This window comes from Pleurodeles waltl, chromosome 4_2 (assembly GCF_031143425.1).
Source record: "Pleurodeles waltl isolate 20211129_DDA chromosome 4_2, aPleWal1.hap1.20221129, whole genome shotgun sequence".
NCBI classification, from domain to species: Eukaryota; Metazoa; Chordata; class Amphibia; order Caudata; family Salamandridae; genus Pleurodeles; species Pleurodeles waltl.
In genome coordinates, this window is record NC_090443.1 from 409515212 (window position 1) to 409534532 (window position 19321).

Here is a 19321-nt window from a genome sequence, read left to right on the forward strand (position 1 = left end):
AAGTGGCGATTCGAAACCGAGCCATTGAATCACAGACACCAGTTAATCAAAAGCAATGGTAACAAGGTTATGCTCCATGGGAGGGACAAGCAAAAGATTGGTAAGCTGGGACAAGAATAAGAGTGACAGGAAAGAAAACCAATGGTAAGTAATGGGGGGGTGGAGGGGTTCCATGCCACAATATGACTCCCAACAGACAGAGCATGTACTTTCTAGTAGGCAAGGCCTAAAAAAAGGCCATTATTCTGGAGTTTTATCACCACCCCAACAAGGACTGTAGAAAACACACCTAATTGATAATCCTACATGTGTGGCTTACCTCTGACACAACATAGCTGACCCGAACCCTAGCTTTCCAAGCACCATGTGTGGCATGTCCGTGTCACAATGGTACTATGAATAATATAACCTTAAAATATATAAGAATAATGTAACCTCATACTATAACCTTTGTTCTTTTTTTCTCCATTTTACACTGACCCAGGTGCACTATGGAGGTTTGTGAGCTTTGTACTTTATACTGGTCCCTTCCTGGGAGATCACTTTTGGACGTGGTCTGAATATGTAACCTGAAGTTCTCAGGTACTGCTCATATGTTCATGAACTCACAAATTATGACTGTATGCCTCTAGTGTTCCTCTCGTAGACCTACCAGGACTACAGGAAAAGGACAGCCCAAGACACTTGGTGGTGTGGTTGGAGAAGGGTATTAAGATGGAAGGAGACCTTTATCAATGGCAAAATTAGACTGTTTCAAGAACTTCAAGACTAAAATACCCCTAGTGACAGTGCTTACTGTATGGGTGAAAAGCTAGGTCACTGAGACTGATGCAAGGGGATAGAGAGACAGCGCCTTCTAATCACAACGGTGTACAGTTAATATGCACATTAAAACAGTAAAGATGGTGTGTCAATATTATATCAAACACTTCTCAACATACTGAAATGCTTGCTAGAAGGACTTATGGATAAATGGGTGACAGGCGCTGGTAGAGGAATAGAGGAGGCAGACAGATGTAAAATACCAAGTTATGAACCTGGAGTTTCCAGAAATGCTTGTTTTAAACTCAAACAGTTTAACTTAATGCACAGAGCTCATCCCATCCCTGAAAGATAAGTATACTTTAGGTAGAGGTGAATTTGTTTTACCCAAGATGTGGGGCTGCGGAAGTGGGATTTTATCATATGGTCTTCAAATGCATAAATTTAATAGTATAAAGGAGGGAAATTATACACACCTTAACTTAAGCCACTGGAAAATCGGTTCTGTAGAAACTAGAACTCTACTTGCTGAGCTTATTTCCCACCCCAAGAACAAGACACCTAGTAGCAATTCATAGATCTTGCATTATTAGCGCAAAGGCAAATATTGATGACCTGGAAACTTTCAGGAGGTTCGAGACTGACAAGACGGAGATCAGACGTGCCCAGATAGGCAGAGTATGAAAGTACTATACTACACATGGAAGACAAAAGGGATTTGAGAAAGACAGACATGGCAGGAACTTCCCATGTGAGGCAAATTTGAAAAAAGTTCAACCTTGAGAAAACTATGCCGAGGATATTGGGTTAGACCATCTGTGTGAACTTTTAACTTACTTTGGTTTTAATGGTATTGGCTTCAACCAGATGTGCAAACTAACAGGTTCAATTATTCATCAAAACACTAAAAACAGCGGCAACACTAGCAATCATTAGGACAATCAGTTAACTCACTGATGGTGGAAGACAGTGTAGACTGAAACTGAAGTGGCTGTCAAATCCATGTAGGTAAAAGTAAATGTGCTTATTTAATAAGCCATTAAACAACACTAGCATCCACAATCGCAAAGCGATACCAGTGCCGGGTGAAAAAAGTTGAAAAAACAAAAAAGTTCAAAAGTGAATTGCTAATCCAATTATACACTGTTGAGAGACCAGGGACTTGATCCACAAAGACTTGAAGTCTTATTAACATAAACCAAAACGTTTACAAGTACCCTACTTTTCCTACTAGAGAACAATATACAATGAGACTCAAAGGGTAGATTTTTAGTTAACAGAGACATGTACGTATAAATCTTGCATAGATGGGATAGACTATATATATATTTGTTTTGATTAAAATTTTAAAAACAGTAAAATGCGCAATAAAAAAAGAATATGCAATTCAAAGAGTACAACCAGGAAAAGTAAACTTATGTTTTTTAAAGCATTTGTCAGAGCACATGCATACATTAGCAGAGACATTATTGAACTTTCCTTGCTGTGATAGTTCAGTGCTCCTTCAGGCCAGAATTGGGTTAATATGTGAAGGAGAGTCTCTCCCATAGAAAGGAACTGCCCATCTGGCATGGCTTATGCCTGGGGGGACAGACACCCTTTACAGCCTTTTTATTGAAATATGTTCTACTGTCACTGCAGTTAAGCTCTCTTTTTCTATAGCCAGGGCCACTGGAATTATGGGTCAGGGGAGGACCAATTTATGCAGATGGCTTGACTAAATTATGCGGCAAGAAAATGTAACTGTGCGGCACATAGCGCCACATTTTGTTATAGTATTACTCCATTATTTTGTCATTTTAACACATGCTAACTCTTTCTGGGCAAAGTTTTCATCTCATTAGCCCTGTGTGACACCCAAATACACGAATAAGCAACAGAAAAGTGACAAGTCAACCTTTGCGAAGGACCTTCCACTGCACGGCACCATGTATCCCTGCGTTTTCATTAACTTTTGATCCATTTGAGCTAGAAACATTTTTTTGTTAAAATCAGCAGATTATGCAGCAGATGATGGCTCATATGGCAAATGCGGCATACCCATAATTATGCGGAAAACATCACAGGCGCAAAGCTACGTTATTCTATTGCCCTGGCTATAATTCATAAACTAGCTCAGCTTTTTTTGTGCCCGGTGGAGACTTCTCTGTGTATGATGGTGACAGGCTTGAAGCCACATGGTACTGATTTAGTTGTTCGTTCTTCGCTGGTAATAGAACATAGACCATTGTATGAGAAGTCAAAAATCAATATTCGAGCAATTAAGTCCCGGACTGGATTCAGTTTTGATCTAGCAGATTAACTGTAAACCATATATCTACAAGAGCCACAATGTTACGCGAGAACGGAAATAGGAAAAGGACTATTAAATACAACAAACACAAATGAAAGTTATTAATGCTGTTTTTTTTTGGTGTGCACCCACACTTATCTGTCCCGCACCTCTGTGGACAGGCTGTTGACCAAAGTCCAGCCAACCACTTTCTAATACATTAGCAAAAGATGTGAACACCAATTTAAAAAACTGGAGGAGGCCCCATAAATTATCTTAATATCAGAACTTCAACAAAGAACACGTTTTCTAAATCCAAAAACAAAAAAGTACCTTTTGGGGTCTCCTCATTGAGGACTTGGAAGGTCTGTGCATTTGGATCCCATACGCCGGTAATGACGTAGGCTCTGCCATCACAGCTCTTACCCATTGACTCCTGAGAAGAAGCAGACATGCGGATAGAAAGGGGGGTTTGATAGCCACATCAATAAGAAATTACATTGTAGCAACTTTCACAACTGAACATTCAATCCTCCAATTCCAATAAATAAACAAGCCATAGTACAAGTGAACAACTGCATGTTTGACTTTGCCCCTGCAGAAATATGAGCAGTCTTACAAGACAATTTTTGTCCTAATCACATGCGTCTCGTTTCAGTCTCTTCTGTCTTTCCTAGATTCAATTCCAGTTCTAAAGCAGTGCTTAATGTCCACTATTGCTAAGGCTCGTTTTCTGCGGATTCTCCCTACAGGTAGAGGAATGAACCGGCAGCAAATGAGATATCCGAGCTTGCTACATTTCCAAACATGCCTTTTTTATCCACCAATTTTAATTTTAGGGGACGAATTGCTGTGCCTTCGTGCACGCCCATCAGGCATAGAATTGGAAGCATTCTTTGCTGCAGCTATCAGGATTTTAAATACTGAAACTTAACCACCTGACTAATAACAGAACATTCGAACTCTTCAAGCTTAACTTACACAGCAGTATTAGCAAATCTGATTTAACTGAGAAACAACCAATCAGCCAATACTGTCTCTTAGTTGCTGGGAAATTTTGATGCCTCACTTGGAAAAGCCTCCCAAAGGAAGAAGCACAAAAAATTCTACTCCGCCATTTGCAACTGCTAGAGAACAGATCATTATATCATCTCTGCCTACTCCGGCACATGTTATGAACCTGCCCAAGGTTTAGGTACATCCATTTAAAGGAGGCTATCATGATGGGAGGGGCCTCCAGAATACACAGGCTTCAGGCCATCTTATCCTTTTCAAATAGGAAATGCGTATAGTGACTTGATTGATCGATTACAATGGAATTTCAAACTAACTGACAGAATTTAGTAAAAAGACAATTGTTTCAGCTTTGCCGGGGATTCAGGGTGCAACATTTTGTAACGAAAACAAAAACGAAATCATGGTTTGAGGTCATGTTTTTGCTAGGGTGAATCGTTTTACTGAAAACAGCTAATTGAATGCAAAGCAAACCATATGGCAGTGAATGCAGAGGCAAGAATAAGCACTGATTCACCATTCATTTTACTATTCCAGTAACCACTGGAAGGCCAGTTTCCATCTACCCTTTGTGCCCTCAAATGCTCATGTTTGTTCATTTGTAAAAGCTACACCTAGTCCCCCTTGCATCCTGAAAATATTGCCCTCATTTGGGCATTAGCACAAACCTTAGAGCGGCCACAGATCAAAATAGGTCCTGCAGGACAGCTCTTGCAAGCTTACTAGCATGACTAGCAGAGACTTGATGAGTTATATCTGGTAGTCCTTGTGGTAAGTTGTTTCTTGTATAACCAGGGAAGTATTCAAGGATTCCCACTGAAGACTGAAAGAGGGGTAAGGGCAGTAACTGGGCTGTAAGCAGTAACATTCAGCTCACTGGGAAGGAGGCCGTCTGGAAAGATGCCATACCTTCCTGCTGCCTCAAGTCCTTCTATCGCCGGGTTGGAGAGGAAACAGGATGAGCCCACAGAATCAGAAAGATGAAGTAAGGGAGGAGCAAATTAAAGTGCATTCTAACACAATGAAGTTATTACCATATCCAGTAAGTGCATATCGCTGTTCTTGACATTTCGTCCTGGGCTTAAAAGCATCCCAAAGCATCTGGATTGAATAAAAAGACAAGAAAAGAAAATAAAGAAATTAGAAATGAAAGTCCTAGTGTTAAATATACAGGCATGCTCAGATGTCACGAAAGATTTAGATAAAATCATCACAATTGTACCAGATGCTTCATTAAGCATGTGTGTCTCAGAAACAGAGGACTTCCAAGTTGTTTAGAGTTCTTTCTTTTGATGGTAAACTTTCGCTTGTTCTGTTCACAGATTGTGGATGTAGTAAGTATTTCTTTAATTAAAACAAAAACTCACCTATCTAGGAAGACTTTCAGTACAGCCCGAAAGGAGGATTTGATGATGGAACATGGCTTGAAGTTTGCAAGCCTGGAGCACTTCGGTTGAGGGAAAACCAGAAAACGAACATCCATGCACAACACACAAACTCTGCAGGGCAAGCACAAGTCAAACCACGGAACAGGGATACTTTGCCTGCATGTACTTTACTCACCTATACTAAACTAGCTACGGAACTATAATAACGGGTTGGCCATTCGATATCAGGTAGCCGGTGACCAATGCTGAGAGACCGCCCATTCAGTCAGGCTGAAGGATATTCCATTAGGTAAAAGAAACCCAAATACATCTAGCATGTTAGTGGCAGAGCTCAGACTTGAACTTCCTGTCACATAATGGGTCATTTAGACTCAGGAGTAATTGTTCAAAACAAAAAATAATGAGCAAACAGCACTTTCTTCCACTTTAGCACTTGCTCTGGTCAGGAGTTGGGAGTAAAATGGGCTTGCATCTGATTTTATTTTCAGCTCGTGGTGATCACACATGCAAAACACTGTGCAAGGAGTAATAACACAAACAAAATAGGTGCAAAACATTTAAATCACTTTATCCCCCCCCCCCCCCCCCATTTACCACCCAGGTTATAATTGGGTGCAAATATACATCTGATGTCTTGCACTAATGTCAGCTGTTCTGGGATACTTATGCGTCCATGAATTCCTCAAGTGTCTAAGTGAACCCAAGAGTGTATCAGCAAAAACAGTGCATCTGCCCCTGGCTTCTAAGCACATGCCATGTCCAGCCTTAAAGCACGGAGCCCTCATGGCTGGGGTGCAGGCGGCAGCATGCTCCTTGACAATCCATCCCACATTGTTATTCTAGACTGATGTTAACGTCTGTAACCCAAATTGAGACAGACATTAAATCAAATCAAATCAAATCATTAACATTTATAAAGCGCGCTACTCACCCGTGCGGGTCTCAAGGCGCTAGGGGAAAAAAGGGGGGGTTAACGCTGCTCGAACAGCCAGGTCTTTAGGAGTCTCCGGAAAGCGGAGTGGTCCTGGGTGGTCCTTAGGCTGGTGGGGAGGGAGTTCCAGGTCTTGGCCGCCAGGAAGGAGAAAGATCTCCCACCCGCCGTGGAGCGGCGGATGCGAGGGACAGCAGCAAGAGCGAGGCCAGAGGAGCGCAGGTGGCAGGTGGGGACGTAGAAGCTGAGGCGTCTGTTGAGGTATTCCGGTCCCTTGTCGTGGAGGGCTTTGTGTGCGTGGGTGAGAGGTCGGAAGGTGATCCTTTTGCTGACTGGGAGCCAATGCAGGTGTCTCAGGTGTGCGGAGATGTGGCTGCTGCGGGGTACGTCTAGGATGAGGCGGGCCGAGGCGTTTTGAATGCGTTGCAGGCGATTTTGGATTTTGGCTGTGGTCCCGGCGTAGAGGGTGTTGCCGTAGTCCAGGCGGCTCGTGACGAGGGCGTGGGTCACGGTTTTTCTGGTGTCGGCGGGGATCCAGCGGAAGATCTTACGGAGCATGCGGAGGGTGAGGAAGCAGGCGGAGGACACGGCGTTGACTTACTTAGTCATGGTGAGAAGAGGGTCCAAGATGAAGCCGAGGTTGCGGGCGTGGTCTGTGGGGGTCGGTGCGGTGCCGAGGGCCACCAGGAGTCGTCGCAGGCGGACGGGGTTTTGCCGAGGATGAGGACTTCCGTTTTTTCAGAGTTCAGCTTTAGGCGGCTGAGCCTCATCCAATCTGCGACGTCCTTCGTACCCTCTTGTAGGTTGGTCTTGGAGCTGGCGGGGTCCTTGGTGAGGGAGAGTATAAGTTGGGTGTCGTCGGCGTAGGAGGTGATGATGATGTCGTGCTTGCGTACGATGTTGGCGAGGGGGCTCATGTAGACATTGAAGAGTGTCGGGCTGAGTGATGAGCCTTGAGGTACGCCGCAGATGATCTCGGTGGGTTCTGAGCGAAACGGAGGGAGGTAAACTCTTTGTGAACGGTTTGCGAGGAAGGAGGCGATCCAATCCAGGGCCTGGCCTTGGATCCCGGTGGAGCGGAGGCGGGTGATTAGGGTGCGGTGACAGACGTGTCAAAGGCAGCCGAGAGGTCGAGGAGAATGAGGGCGACTGTTTCACTGTTGTCCATCAGGGTTCTGATGTCGTCTGTGACTGAGATGAGGGCGGTTTCAGTGCTGTGGTTGGTTCGGAATCCGGTTTGTGAGGGGTCGAGCAGGTTGTTGTCTTCCAGGAAGGTGGTCAGCTGTTTGTTGACGGTCTTCTCTATTACTTTGGCTGGGAAAGGCAGAAGAGAGATGGGGCGGAAGTTTTTCAGGTCGCTCGGGTCAGCCGTAGGTTTCTTTAGTAGGGCGTGGAATCTTTTTGTGTAGTGTGTTCACTGTTTTACTGTTTGAAGCATTGCACAAATATATTACACATTGCCTCTATGTTAAGCCTGACTGCTCTGTGCCAAGCTACCAGAGGGTGAGCACATGCTAATTTAGGGTTTGCTTGTGCCTTACACTGACTAGGATTGTGGTTTCTGCTTGACCAGGGCTTACACACCAGTCAACCAAAAATCCAGTTTCTAAAAACTGCTAAAGAGGCCAGTGCCCAAACCACATAAAAGGTGTTGAGTGGCACTGAGCTCAATGGAGACATGGCACCTTGGATTTCAGGAAGAGAGAAGCAAGTGGGCATACATGTTAAGTAAAAACATAGAGGCATCAAGCCTTAGGGGGCCTGGGGTGAAGAATGGCCGCTAACTTCCTAATGGGTGAATGCTGGGCTCAGTCTTGACATACAACCAGGCAGTATATGAGGATGGCATTGTGGACTAGGCAACTCAGCCTGGTTTACACTATTCACTTCAGCCGGTAAGGTAAGCCCAGCATGAGAAATTACACAGAGAAACTTGGTGCAGCCTGATACCGCTACTCTGCTCTCTGCATACGTGTAGGTACCATGAGGGCAGCCCTGTAAGACAGACTATGCTGTGTGGCACCAAAGTGGATCTTGAAGATCTGGCTAGGCCTCCTCTCAGAAAGGGTTCTTTCATATATTCTACCCTCTTCATGAGTGTGCAACCTTCTCCCGCGTTTTCCAGCTGCCCAACAGAGTTAGCAAACTCAAACCGCATGTCTGTGCTTCTTTGGGGATGAAAAGGGACCAAAGAAACAGTTCCTAACTGCTACAACACAAAATGGAAGCATGATATTAGATTAAGGGTGTTGGTGGGTGAGGGTGGGAACATAACAGAGTTTGGCATACTAGAGACACTAACAAGTAAGCCTGGATACCCACTCTTGTTCTATAAAACAGGGCACACCACTCTAGGGTCGTTTAGGGTAGCAACCTCCTCCTTCAGCTGGGTGGTTTCCTGTCCTTTACGCGACAGGAAACCACACAGCTAAAGGAGGAGGTTGCTGAAGCAAGACAAAGCATTACTGTGAAGATGGGAAGACATGAAGACCCTCTTACAGCTACCAAACCATCCAACAGTGACTGTGGAAGAGCCTGAAGTTGTCAATAGCTGTGAACCCCTCTTCCAGGCCTATTATGAGTTCAATTTTCACTAGGCAATGACCAGCAGGAGTACAACAAGTAACAAGAACAAAAGAACAGAATTGAGAAGCTGTCATCTTGGAGCAGTTCACATATGCAAAAAATGAAAGCTTCTAAATTTCACGACCTGAAGTTGATACCAAGAGTGGGTGGCTTCGAAATTCCACCAGCTAACAGATGAGCCTGTTCCAAGAAATTCTGATGCAAGCATCAATCAATCAATCAATTAGTGAATTTATAAAGCGCGCTATGTACCCGACAGCATGTAAAAATATATTTTGGGTGGTCAAAAATTCTAAATGATAATGCAGACTTCGGCTTCGGAATCTGTAAACAGTAATGTTATGTGCATTTTTACATCGCATATCCATAATCTGAATAGTCCTGGGGCACTTTTCTTATTGGTTCTGGGATTCGCATTGATCAGAGTGAACAATGCGGTGTGTTGATGTTGTATTAGGTTGTGTCTAGAGCTGACATATATTGGATAGTGGCTGGCAAGGTTGCAGTAGATTAGTGTATTGTTAAATGATAGATTGTATTAACTGATGTCTAGCCAGATCCTGTTCTCAGCATCTGCCACATTGTGGGCATGGATTGGGGTGCATAAAGATGCTGCTGCTTGTTTTGTTCTGCTGGGGTGTATGGTTGTCCAGCTTCGGGTATCTGAAATATTTTGAGGTATCTTTGGCCGTTATGTGGCTTTGATGCAATGCTATGTTCACGTGAGTGTGGTAAATGGACATTTCCTTGTTGTCTGAGGATTCTATCAGACTGATGAGAAGATATGGACGCTTGCGGATGACAAATTCCGAAGTCAAATTCGGAAAGTGTCCAAAATGGATCCACCCTTAGAAGTCTTAGCAAGAATTGTGAACACCACGCCGCCCTCCCGCAGTGGCAATGCAGGAGGAACAACCCTGCTAATAACTCAGTGCCGCTACAGAAATTAATTAGGTACACAGACTAAATACTGTTGCTTGATCACCCAGAAGAGCCAAACACCTTCTAACCGTGATGCCCACCCTAAATGGGTTCAGCATCACGTTGAATTGAGAGGGCTGCCTTCGCGTTGCCACATTACCCTCGATAAGCTGAAGAATTGCAACTTCTACATTTATTTATTTATTTTTGTAATTAAAAAGAAACCTTGCTCTGCAATCGCTTTCCTGTGATTGAACATTTACAGAAAAGAGCCCTGAAAACATATAATTGTCCCACAGACCTGTGTCTCTATGTTCATAAACATGACATTTATGGACACGAATAGGCATTAGTCCAGACAACTGGGATAGCATGGACAATGGGAGCACAAGCTCCCCCTACACTAACATGACTGTACACCTGATGAACGTGATCAGGAGGGAACCTGAAGAAGCTCAAAGTCCTTACTCAGAGCTTAAGATATCAAGGAAGAAGTGCAAACCGCTACCACAGAGTAATCACTGAGGCCAATGCCACCCTCTACCAATCACAAACACAAATGTACACTTGAAATGTGCTTGAACATGTGTCAAAGTAGGAGAACCAAACGTATCTTAACCTAGGTACTAATAGCAGGTCGCAGAGGTCTACCAGTGAGGCACATAACATAAGGGTGCCCTTCCATTGCAGATACCTTCTCTGGTCTCTGGTTTTGCTGATGCTTACCAACATGTATTTGTCCCTTCTATCTGACCTCTGGAGTTCTTGAATTATATCACTATTTATGACTTTTACATTCTTTGAACCTGGAAGAATGGTGAGTATTTGCCATCCTTTTTGTGAACAACTTGCTTATGACACTATCAAGCACCCCACGTCCCTTTTAAATATGGACAGCATATGTTATGTACATGGAGAGCAGCAGTTGTATCACATATAGACATTATATAGAAGAGAGGTAATCATATAACCTTAAAGCAGCCAGATGGTGAATCGTCTTTCAAGCACATTATCAGAGACAACACACTATCAACGTCTACACCTGGGCCAATATAACTGCTGAAACAGGCAACAGAATCGTAAGGACCTCCTACAAGGTCAATCTTTCACAGTCTTACAAGGATCAGGGTAGGTACCAAGGGCCAGATGTATCAAAGGGATTTACCCATTCTAGGTCTATGGGAAAATGTGTTCGTACATATGGCCCCAAATTGGTAGGATGCCCACTAATAACTACTAAAGCCATAGACAGCCTCATAGCTGCTCCACCATTAAAGCATCAGTCGCTCAGATTACTCGAATGACTTTCCAAGGGGCTACCACCAAATACATCCAGCTACTTGCTATTCAAATTGGATTCCCACCTTGCACCTTCCATTGGCACCTGAACCAAGCAACCTAACCAATCTGGCCATTGGCATGTCACAAATTAGACCACATCCAGTAATGCCAACTGATCCACACACCGCTCATCTAAAATTGTGTCTAAAAAATACCTACTCAGATCAAAATATTTCCTTTATGGTACACACCCTAATTAGCAAAAATGATTTCCAGTCTGACTGGACGTTTTTGGGACAGTTCAAGCATTATATTTGACAAGTTTTTTTCTCCAGAATGCTACAAAACAGGAAATAAATCCCCCAGCGGAGCTAATACCTATATTGAGCTACTCAACAAAAAAACACAACGTTTGAATGCTTGGCAGTCCATTGCACCATCAACACAAACCATCCACTTGTCATTGTGGTAAGACAGCACCCATGTTTGGGATGAATTTCCTGTGCTAGTGTTATTCTTGCAACCATCAGAACTGAAAGTGCAGATAACGGGAGGTTTTAATTTGTTGGTAGGAAGACTTAACAACAAGTAAGCTGTAGAATTCCTCTTCACCCTGTTAGTCAAACGTTTCAGCCAAACAGTGAGTGGCCTGGCACACTCTGCCAGCCTAACACCTGAGTTAATGTGTCACCATTTCTCATCTATCATCTCACAAATATATGAATGACCATGTCCACACAACAGTATGAATGCAAACTCAATCCCAGATGGACAATTAAACAAGTATTGGCAAAGCCTATATGCCTCGCCTATGCAAGAGCTACTGGATTTGCCAATATGTTTTAGACATGTTATACACCAGTGGGTCTGCTGTTAAGAATGGCTATATGTTAGTGGGGCAAGGGAGAGTAATGTGGAGTGTCGTGGAGTGGCATGGATTGGCGTGGTATAGAGTGCTGTGGAGTGTTGTGGAGGGAGTGACATAGAGTGGATTGGCGTAGAGATGAGTGAATGACAGAGAGTGGGAGGTCATAGAGATGAGTGAAGTAGAGTGTCAGAGTGGAGTAGAGTGGTACAGAGTGGAGTGGCACAGACTGTCGCTGAGTGGTGTAGAACAGTGGAGTAGAGGGTGTTGCGCTGAGTGGAGTAGTATTGTATAGTGGCAGAGCGGAGTACATTGTCAGAGTGGTGTGGCACAGAATGGAATAGTGTAGGAGAGTGAGCTGGCGTAGAGTAGAGTATTGTCGAGTGGAGAGGCATAGAGTGAAGTGGCAGAGTGGAGTGGCATAGAGTGTCAGACTGGAGTGGGATAGGCAAGAGTAGTAGAGTGGAGTAGTGTGTCGTAAAATAGAGTGGAGTGGCATGGATTGGCATACAGAGAGTTGCGTAAAGTGTCAGAGTGGAGTAGTGTTGTAGAGTGGCACAGAGTGGAACAGAGTATATAGAGTGGAGTAGAGTTTAATGGAGTACAGCTTCAGAGTGTACTTTCGTAGATTTGAGTGTTGTAGAGTGGTCTAGCATGGAGTAACGTAAAGTACAGTGGTGCAAACTAGATTGGCATAGAGTGCAGTGGTGTAGAGTGTACTGGTTTTGAATAGAGTAGATTGCATTGGCGCAGAGTGTAGTGACAGCGTATAGCGGCATAGAGAGCAGTGGCGTAGAATAGAGTAGTGCAGAGTAGATTGTAGTGGCGTTCAGTTTAATGGCGTGGAGTGGAGTGGTGAAAAGAACAGAGGTGTAGAATACAGTGGCGTAGAGTAGCTTGTTTCAGAGTCGAGTGATATGGGGTAGAGGGGCGTGGTGCAGGGTAGAGTGCAGAGGCATACAGTAGCTTGGAGCGCAGTGGTGCCAAACAGATTAGAGTGGTGTGGAGTGATGTAGATTGTAATGGCATAAAGTGCAGTGGTGTAGAGTGCATTTGTGTAGAGTGCAGTGGCGTAGAATACTGCAGACTATGGTGTAGTGGCGTACAGTGCAGTGGTGCAGAGTAGATTGGAGTAGAGTGCATTGGTTTTAAGAAAGGTGGTGTAGAAAGCAGTGGCGTAGAATTGAGCAACGCGGGGCAGGGCAGACTGCAGTAGAGTGGAGCGGTGTAGAGTGGAATGGAGTTGTGTAGAGTACAAAGGCATACAGCAGAGTGTTGTAGAGTGCAGTGGTGCACAGTAGATTAAAGTGGACTGGCACAGGGTGTAGTGTGGAGCAATGTAAACCGTAGTGGCATAAAGTGCATTGGTACAGAGTGCAGTAGAGTGGCATGGAGAGGTGTGGAGTAGAGTGCATTGGTAAAGAGTGCAGTGGTGCAGGGTAGAGTGGCGTAGAGATCAGTAGCGGTGAGTGTAGTATTGCAGAGTAAAGTCTTGTAGAGTGAAGTGGCGTAGAGTGAAGTGATGAAGAGTAGAATGGCATAGAGAGCAGTGCCCTAGAGTGGCGTAGAGTGAGGCAGAATAGAGTTCAGTGGCAAAAAGTGCAGTATTGCAAAGCAGACTGTCGTAGAGTGCAATGGTGTATAGTAGAGTGGCATAAAATATATTGGAGTGCAGTGGTGCAGAGTAGAGTGGTGCATAGTAGAGTGGCATAGAGAGCAGTGGCGCAGAGTACAATGGCATAGAGTGCAGTTGGCTAAGAGTATAGTTGCATAGAGTGTTGCAGAGTAAAGTTCAGTTCATCTTTATTTGCATAGTAACTTAAAACCATTGCAATAAAACAACCAACATTTAAGACTAAAATGTAAAACACTTAGGGTTTAGGACTTAAGTATATCAAACATGTCATATCGCATATGGCCCTAAAATGTGCATTTTTCCTGTAACTATTTAATAATTCCTAAAACGTAACGCGTAATTTACCCATTCAGGAGGTCATCTTTTGGTCAGTAAGCGTCATAGCCCTGTCAAGTGGTATATGCTAAACAGAATTATGCATTTTAGTGAATAAATATATATATATATATATATATATATATATATATCTATATATATATATATATATATATATATGGAAAATGTCACTTACCCAGTGTACATCTGTTCGTGGCATTAGTCGCTGCAGATTCACATGCTGTGCACATCCCGCCATCTGGTGTTGGGCTCGGAGTGTTACAAGTTGTTTTTCTTCGAAGAAGTCTTTACGAGTCACAAGACCGAGGGACTCCTCCCATTTCGACTCCATTGCGCATGGGCGTCGACTCCATCTTAGATTGTTTTGCCCGCAGAGGGTGAGGTAGGAGTTGTGTATGCTAGTAATAGTGCCCATGCAATGGAGTGAATGCGTATGTTCCTAATAAAGTTTTAAGTAATATATTTACAAATGTACAAATGTTTAAGATCTACTTCTAAACGGCTACAGGCTCCCGGGGAGGCGGGAGGGCGCATGTGAATCTGCAGCGTCTCATGCCACGAACAGATGTACACTGGGTAAGTGACATTTTCCGTTCGATGGCATGTGTAGCTGCAGATACACATGCTGTGCATAGACTAGTAAGCAGTTATCTCCCCAAAAGCGGTGGTTCAGCCTGTAGGAGTTGAAGTAGTTTGAAATAATGTTCTTAATACAACTTGACCTACTGTTGCTTGTTGTGCAGTTAGCACATCTACACAGTAGTGCTTGGTAAATGTATGAGGCATAGACCATGTTGCTGCCTTACATATTTCGTTCATTGGAATATTTCCTAGAAAGGCCATGGTAGCACCTTTCTTTCTGGTTGAGTGTGCCTTTGGTGTAATAGGCAGTTCTCTTTTAGCTTTAAGATAGCAGGTTTGAATGCACTTAACTATCCATCTAGCAATGCCTTGTTTTGAAATTGGATTTCCTGTATGAGGTTTTTGAAAGGCGATAAATAGTAGTTTTGTCTTTCGAATTAGTTTTGTTCTGTCGATGTAGTACATTAGTGCTCTTTTGATGTCTAATGTATGTAGTGCTCTTTCGGCTACAGAATCTGGCTGTGGGAAGAACACTGGTAATTCTACCGTTTGATTTAAGTGGAACGGTGAGATTACTTTTGGTAAACATTTAGGATTGGTCCGTAGAACAACTTTATTTTTGTGTATTTGAATAAATGGTTCTTGAACGGTAAATGCTTGAATTTCACTCACTCTTCTTAGAGATGTGATGGCAATTAAAAATGCAAATTTCCACGTTAAGTATTGCATTTCACAAGAGTGCATGGGCTCAAAAGGTGGACCCATGAGTCGTGTTAGGACAATGTTGAGGTTCCATGAAGGAACTGGTGGTGTTCTTGGTGGTATAATTCTCTTTAGGCCTTCCATAAACGCCTTTATGACTGGTATCCTAAACAATGAAATTGAGTGCGTAATTTGTAGGTAAGCAGAAATTGCCGTAAGATGTATTTTAATGGAAGAGAAAGCTAGGTTAGATTTTTGCAAATGTAGTAAGTATCCTACTATTTCTTTTGCAGATGCGTGTAAAGGTTGAATTTGATTATTATGGCAGTAATAAACAAATCTTTTCCACTTATTTGCATAACAGTGTCTAGTGGTAGGTTTTCTAGCCTGTTTTATGACCTCCATACATTCCTGTGTGAGGTCTAAGTGCCCGAATTCTAGGATTTCAGGAGCCAAATTGCTAGATTCAGCGATGCTGGATTTGGATGTCTGATCTGTTGTTTGTATTGTGTTAACAGATCTGGTCTGTTTGGCAGTTTGATATGAGGTACTACTGAAAGGTCTAGTAGTGTTGTGTACCAAGGTTGCCTTGCCCATGTTGGTGCTATTAGTATGAGTTTGAGTTTGTTTGACTCAACTTGTTTACTAGATATGGAAGAAGTGGGAGAGGGGGAAAAGCGTACGCAAATATCCCTGACCAGTTCATCCATAGTGCATTGCCCTGAGACTGATGTTGTGGGTACCTGGATGCGAAGTTTTGGCATTTTTAGTTTTCTTTTGTTGCAAATAGATCTATTTGTGGCGTTCCCCACATTCTGAAGTAAGTGTTCAGTATTTGGGGGTGAATTTCCCATTTGTGGATCTGTTGGTGATCCCGAGAGAGATTGTCTGCTAACTGATTCTGAATCCCTGGAATAAATTGTGCTATTAGGCGAATGTGGTTGCGAATCGCCCAATGCCATATTTTTTGTGTTAGGAGACACAACTGTGTCGAGTGTGTTCCTCCCTGTTTGTTTAGGTAATACATTGTTGTCATGTTGTCTGTTTTGACCAGAGTGTATTTGTGGGTTATTATGGGTTGAAATGCTTTCAGAGCTAGAAATACCGCTAACAGTTCTAAGTGGTTTATATGAAACTGTTTTTGGTGAATGTCCCATTGTCCTTGGATGCTGTGCTGATTGAGGTGTGCTCCCCACCCTGTCATGGATGCATCTGTTGTTATTACGCATTGTGGCACTGGGTCTTGAAAAGGCCGCCCTTGGTTTAAATTTATACTGTTCCACCATTGAAGCGAGATGTATGTTTGGCGGTCTATCAACACCAGATCTAGAAGTTGACCCTGTGCCTGTGACCACTGTGATGCTAGGCATTGTTGTAAGGGCCGCATGTGCAACCTTGCGTTTGGGACAATGGCTATGCATGAGGACATCATGCCTAGGAGTTTCATTAATAATTTGACCTGTATCTTTTGGTTTGGATACATGGCTTGTATGACATTTTGGAATGTTTGGACTCTTTGAGGACTTGGAGTGGCAATTCCTTTTACTGTGTTGATTGTTGCTCCTAGGTATTGCTGTGTTTGACACGGCAGAAGGTGTGACTTTGAGTAATTGATTGAGAAACCTAGTTTGTGTAGGGTTTGTATGACATAATTTGTGTGTTGTGAACACTGTTTTTGCGTGTTGGTTTTGATTAACCAATCGTCTTGGTACGGGAACACATGTATTTGCTGCCTTCTGATATGTGCAGCTACTACTGCTAGACATTTTGTAAAAACTCTTGGCGCAGTTGTTATTCCGAATGGCAACACTTTGAATTGGTAATGTATCCCTTGGAATACAAACCTTAGGTACTTCTTGTGTAAAGGATGTATTGGTATATAGAAATATGCATCCTTTAGATCCAGTGTTGTCATGTAGTCTTGTTGTTTGAGCAGTGGGATTACTTCTTGTAATGTAACCATGTGAAAATGGTCTGATTTGATGTATGTATTTACTAATCTGAGATCTAGTATGGGTCTTAGAGTTTTGTCTTTTTTGGGTATCAGAAAGTACAGTGAGTAAACTCCTGTGTTTAGTTCTTGTTTTGGTACTAACTCTATTGCTTCTTTTTGGAGCAATGCTTGAACTTCTAGTCCTAGAAGATTTATATGTTGTTTTGACATATTGTGTGTTTTCGGTGGAATGTTTGGAGGGAATTTGATAAGTTCTATGCAATAACCATGCTGGATAATTGCTAAGACCCAAGTGTCTGTTGTTATTTCCTCCCAATGTTTGTAAAACTTGGTTAGTCTCCCCCCCACAGGTGTTATGTGTTGGGGATTTGTGACCTTGAAGTCACTGTTTGTTTGGAGGAGTTTTGGGACTTTGGAACTTTCCTCTGTTCCTTTGAAATTGTCCCCCTCTATATTGTCCCCGAAAACCTCCCCGCTGATACTGGCTCTGGTAAGTGGGCTTTGTTTGTGAGGCTGTGGCTTCTGTAGTTTGCCCTCGAAACCCCCCTCGAAATTGTGTTTTTCGAAATGTGCCTCTGCTCTGTGGGGAGTAGAGTGCGCCCATGGCTTTGGCCGTGTCAGTGTCTTTTTTAAGTTTTTCGATCGCAGTGTCCACCTCCGGCCCAAACAACTGCTGTCCGTTGAATGGCATATTCAGCACAGCTTGCTGTATCTCTGGTTTAAATCCTGATGTACGCAGCCATGCATGTCTCCTTATTGTTACAGCTGTGTTGACAGTTCTAGCAGCTGTGTCTGCAGCATCCATTGCTGACCGTATCTGATTATTTGAGATACCCTGTTCTTCTTCTACTTGCTGCGCTCTCTTTTGGAACTCCTTGGGTAAATGTTCAATAAGGTGTTGCATCTCATCCCAATGGGCCCTATCATATCTGGCTAGCAAAGCTTGCGAATTTGCAATACGCCACTGGTTTGCTGCCTGTGCCGCCACCCTTTTGCCTGCAGCATCGAATTTTCGACTTTCTTTATCTGGAGGTGGTGCATCTCCTGAAGTATGAGAGTTGGCTCTTTTGCGCGCTGCTCCCACTACAACAGAGTCTGGTGTTAGCTGTTGTGTAATGTACACTGGGTCTGTTGGTTGCGGTTTATATTTTTTATCTACTCTTGGAGTAATGGCTCTCCCTTTAACAGGCTCCTCAAACACTTGTTTGGAGTGTTTTAGCATTCCGGGTAGCATAGGAAGACTCTGATATTGGCTGTGTGTGGACGACAGTGTATTAAAAAGAAAGTCATCTTCAATGGGCTCTGAATGAAGGCTGACATTATGAAATGCAGCTGCTCTTGACACCACTTGTGCGTAGCCTGTACTATCCTCTGGTGGCGATGGTTTAGCTGGATAGCATTCTGGACTATTGTCTGACACTGGTGCGTCATAAAGGTCCCATGCGTCAGGGTCATCTTGACTCATTCCTGTATGAGTTGGGGATTGCATCATTGGTGGAGTGGCTACCGGTGATGGTTGCGGAGAGTGATGTGGGGATGGTGGTGGTGTCTTGGAAGGCAAGCTTGCGTTTCATTTTGACTGGAGGAAGAGTGCTGATCTTCCCTGTATCTTTTTGAATAAAGAGCCGTCTTTGTGTGTGATCTGGCTCTATTGCCTGTAATTCCTGTCCAAATCTATGTGTCTTCATTTGTGTGGACAGTCCTTGTTCCTCAGTGTAGGAACTTGTTTTCGGTTCAGAGGCCGGATATTTCGGTACCGAAACCTTTTCGGCTGCTTTTTTCGGCTCCGACGAAACCTTTTTTACTTTCGGCGTCGTGCTCTCTCGGTGCCGACCCGTTTCGGTGCCGGTGTCTCAGTGCCGAATCTTCTGTGTGCCGGTATCTCGACCGGAGTCGGATGACTTCGACACCAGCTCGCCCTTTTTCGGTGCCGATGAACGGTCACCTACTTTTCGGGTTAAGCCATGGCCTGTTGGCGGTGGCGTCCCCTGGGCTTTAGCGCTTTTCTCGTGAGTTTTTGTTTTCGACGTCTTACTCACGGTTTTCGGCGTTTCCTCGGGATCGATCTCCTCAGAGTCCGACTCCTGGGTG

At 43.6% G+C, this 19321-nt stretch overlaps 1 protein-coding gene across 4 annotated transcripts in view; it reads right to left on the reverse strand.

Annotated features, from left to right (window-relative positions):
• The window catches only part of RABGAP1L (RAB GTPase activating protein 1 like), a 1234468-nt gene that overhangs the window by 864601 nt on the left and 350546 nt on the right, over nucleotides 1-19321 (reverse strand). For all 4 annotated transcript variants that reach the window (XM_069231590.1, XM_069231591.1, XM_069231592.1 and 1 more), the window contains 2 exons: nucleotides 5083-5149; nucleotides 3368-3470 (listed from right to left, as the gene is read on the reverse strand). In XM_069231590.1, coding sequence (XP_069087691.1) covers nucleotides 3368-3470; nucleotides 5083-5149 — 170 coding nt within the window. The remainder of the gene's footprint in view (nucleotides 1-3367; nucleotides 3471-5082; nucleotides 5150-19321) is intronic.